The sequence below is a fragment of the Rutidosis leptorrhynchoides genome, chromosome 11 (genome assembly GCF_046630445.1).
Source record: "Rutidosis leptorrhynchoides isolate AG116_Rl617_1_P2 chromosome 11, CSIRO_AGI_Rlap_v1, whole genome shotgun sequence".
Lineage (NCBI taxonomy): Eukaryota > Viridiplantae > Streptophyta > Magnoliopsida > Asterales > Asteraceae > Rutidosis > Rutidosis leptorrhynchoides.
This window is the reverse complement of record NC_092343.1, coordinates 329,037,970-329,041,593: the sequence shown is the minus strand read 5'-3', so window position 1 is coordinate 329,041,593 and position 3,624 is coordinate 329,037,970. Positions and strand designations below refer to the sequence as shown.

Sequence of the window (3,624 nt, the reverse complement as noted above, 5' to 3'; positions counted from 1 at the left end):
TGTGTAAAACTCTTTTAAAAAACATAAGTCTCAACAATTTGGATTGCTTATCATGTTGGTATGGTTTAATTTATGTAAATATTAATCTCATAAGATCCTTGGATAGAAGATCTCAATGCGACCTCTTCGTTATCATATCAAAGCTGTTTTCCACTCTTTTCCCGGGTGGAGCTTCTTTAAACGCAGCAGGCCCCGCGAGTAGTCGAACAAATGAGAGGTTGTCAACGAAGGGATATATATATATATATATATATATATATATATATATATATATATATATATATATATATATATATATATATATACGCACTACAAGAAAACTGCATTCTTAGGACCCCCATAAGGGTCCTAAAAGGCCCATTCTTAGGACCCTTTGCCTGATAGAACCCCCAAAATGCATGACGTAACAACAGCGGTCGTATTAACCGAAAAGGGTCCTAACGCTTATAGGACCTTTTATTTGAGTCCTATAAACAACATCGAAAGGGTCCTAAGAATGGGCCTTTTAGGACACTTTATAATACTTTGTGACGCACAAAAGGGTCCTATGATGCCTAAATTTGTATGTTAGATCATATTAGAACCCCAAAAAAGTGTACTAATATAATGAGAAACTATGTTAGTACCAATAAAGGCGTCCTAAAATAATTGTAAATTATATAAGTACCCAAAAAAGGGTCCTATTATAAAAATATAGTAGTTTAGTACCATAAAAAAAGGGTCCTAATATACATTTAGTAGTTTAGTACCACAAAAAGGGGTCCTAATATATATAAAAATTATGTAAGTACCCAAAAAAAGGTCCTATTATAAAAATATAGTAGTTTAGTACCTCAAAAAAGGGTCCTAATATAACTATATGTTAACTTAGTACCACAAAAAAGTGTCCTAACAAGTCATATGGGTTTCGAATATCCGGTTCGAGTATTCGGGTCCATTTCGGATTTTGGGCTGGGTTATAGTAATTGGGCCTTTCCAGGCCAGTTCAGAAAATTGGGCCTTTCCAGGCCAGTTCAGATATTTGGGCCTTTTGGGCCAGGTTATGTTAATTGGGCCTTTCCAAGCCAGTTCAAATAATTAGTTGGGCCAGGTTATGGTAATTGGGCCTTTACAAGCCAGTTCAGATAATTGGGCCTTTTGTGCCCGGTTATGCTAATTGGGCTTGTCGCCACGTTTAAGCTTACTGGGCCTTTCGGGCCTGCTTCAGATATTTAGGCCTTTTGGGCCCTGTTCGGATCCAGTTTTCTTTTGAATGCATCAATTTATTATTCATTGCAATTACAATAATTTTAAATTTTTAAATTACAAAACAAATATTAAATATAAATTATAATATTGATCACCACATGATTACATTTACTGTAAGTTATATTGTTTCAATAATAATAAAATCACGACAAGACAAATCATTGTTTCAAACACACCAACACATACATCGTATCAACAAATTGTTTCAAACACAAACATTCATTAATAAACCGGCTCACATTAACAAACACAAAAACTCTTCAACCCTTCACCATCCAATCTTGATCAATCCTCACGTACCAACTACAAATTAAATCATCCATGTATAAGCATAAAGGTGCACATTATAAAAATTAATCTTAATTATTACAAATTTAACAAGGACATACCTCGATTAACTGAGCAGGTCAAGCAATAGACATAACAGTGACGTCATGAATGCATTTCAAATAATCATATGGCCTAAACAAAGCTTCATCTTTTTTAATGGCCACCTGAACATGAACCTCACACCAACCATGTCCAAGTTCTGTTCCATTAAGAACCGTATTTGGATCAACGCTCCTCAACCTTCCTATTGCTACCTTCTCGAAGTTTGTAAGGTTTTTTACATAAACTTCCTTATCGACCTAAAATTTAGTTGTCAAAAAAACATTTATGAACGCTAAAAGGGTAGAAAAAACAGTAAGCTATTAAATTGAAACATACCCATAAATGGTGATCACCCGAACCATTAGCATGAACACGCGAACCATCATTCTGAGCACCCGGACCATTGTTATTCTCGGCTTTTAACCTTGCATTTTCTTCTTCAAGTTGTGCATTTCTAGACATCAGCTGAGCATTTGCTTTTCTAATAGCTAATCGACTAGGTCCTGCACCCCACAAATGATTGGCGCGAACACCAAGTCCGTACATTTCTACAGTACCATTTTTAGCATTACCCATTACCGTGGCAAAAACATCATCTGGTCCAGGTGCATCAGTTGCACCATCACCGAGTTTGTCGGTTAGGTCTTTCATTTTTTCCTGCATAAAAGAGATAGTAAATCGTTGATATTTGATTCAATAATATGACCAGTATATATACAGGAGATGGCATCGATATACATGGAAAATTGCCAACTAATTTGTGAGCTATATAAAGGATAATTATCATATTATAATTCTACTCTGATATTCGATATATGCAATGCACAATCACAGTATAGCCCAATCACAATATATGCAATGCTTACCCTTGTAACTAATTAAATTACAGATATGGTTAATAGTTATTTTCTTTTATCTCTGACCTAAAAGTATACTTCAAATGAAATAAAAACCTAACAAGTGGTTTATGGTGATTAACATATATATAAATATACATCTACTGATATCATGTGTAGGATATATTTGATCTGCTTTTGTAAAATTACTTACAAAGACACGAGCAGCTTCACCTTCACCGATTTTGTAACATTCCTTAAACATATCCACCCTAGTTGGCTCTCTTCCCAACTTCACCTACAATGAGTAAAACCGAGGTAACTATTAACGATGTATATTAAAAAGCTATACGTACTATATAAATAACTCCCCCATGATATATTACCTTCAGTTCATCACGAATTCTTGCAAAACTTTTTTTCCCCATCATTTGTGACAACTTCTTTTTAGCCCTATTGTCTTTGTTTTTTCCGATCATCTCCTGAACAAGAAAAGAGTGGTCGGTATTCGAGGAGATCAAATCACGATGGTTAGTCTATCTACATGAAAGTGTAAGAATATATCATACCATTACATCATCTCTGGTCTAATATTCAAGAAGTTTTCTCCAGTGTCTTTTGGTTAGTTGTAGAGGTGGTGACTTTAATAGCTCCTCCATTTGTTTAGACGGGTCAAAGTAACATTCCTTAACTCTCGACCTCCAATTTTTCATCTTGCGCCCATATGATTGGAGTATCCACAAATTAGCAGTTGGTGGAAAATCAAACTTTGTCTACAAATTATATATAAAAAAAAACATATAAATCACATGCATGAGAACAAAAAAAAAACATATTATCACACGGATTTTAAAATATGTACCCTTAAGAACTTCAGCAACTTATCCTTTTTTTTGGGTTTAACTTTGTTCCACTGTCTATAAATTGGACAATACTGGTAACTCCGCGATAAGTGACCAAGAAAATGGGTAAATTGACTACTGTTTGCACCAATTGGCTGGCCATGTTCATTAACAGTAATAGGAAGTCTAACATGTGGCTTTTGCATATAAATCTGCCGTATAAGAGTCGGTCCTTTCAGCTGATTTTCTACAAAATATGTGCATTTGATTTACAACTGATACACTAAACAAGAAACAATATAAATCGAATAAACAAACCAAATTAG

The 3,624-nt window shown here is 34.5% G+C and overlaps 1 protein-coding gene across 1 annotated transcript; it reads right to left on the bottom strand.

Annotated features, from left to right (window-relative positions):
- Window positions 1-1,655: 1,655 nt before the first annotated feature.
- On the bottom strand, window positions 1,656-2,935 carry LOC139875743 (uncharacterized). Its single transcript, XM_071863049.1, has 4 exons — window positions 2,843-2,935; window positions 2,671-2,754; window positions 1,957-2,277; window positions 1,656-1,877 (listed from the first exon to the last, which is right to left on the bottom strand). Exons 1-4 carry the CDS (start codon window positions 2,933-2,935, stop codon window positions 1,656-1,658), a joined length of 720 nt encoding a protein of 239 aa, XP_071719150.1.
- Between the last annotated feature and the right edge of the window lie 689 nt (window positions 2,936-3,624).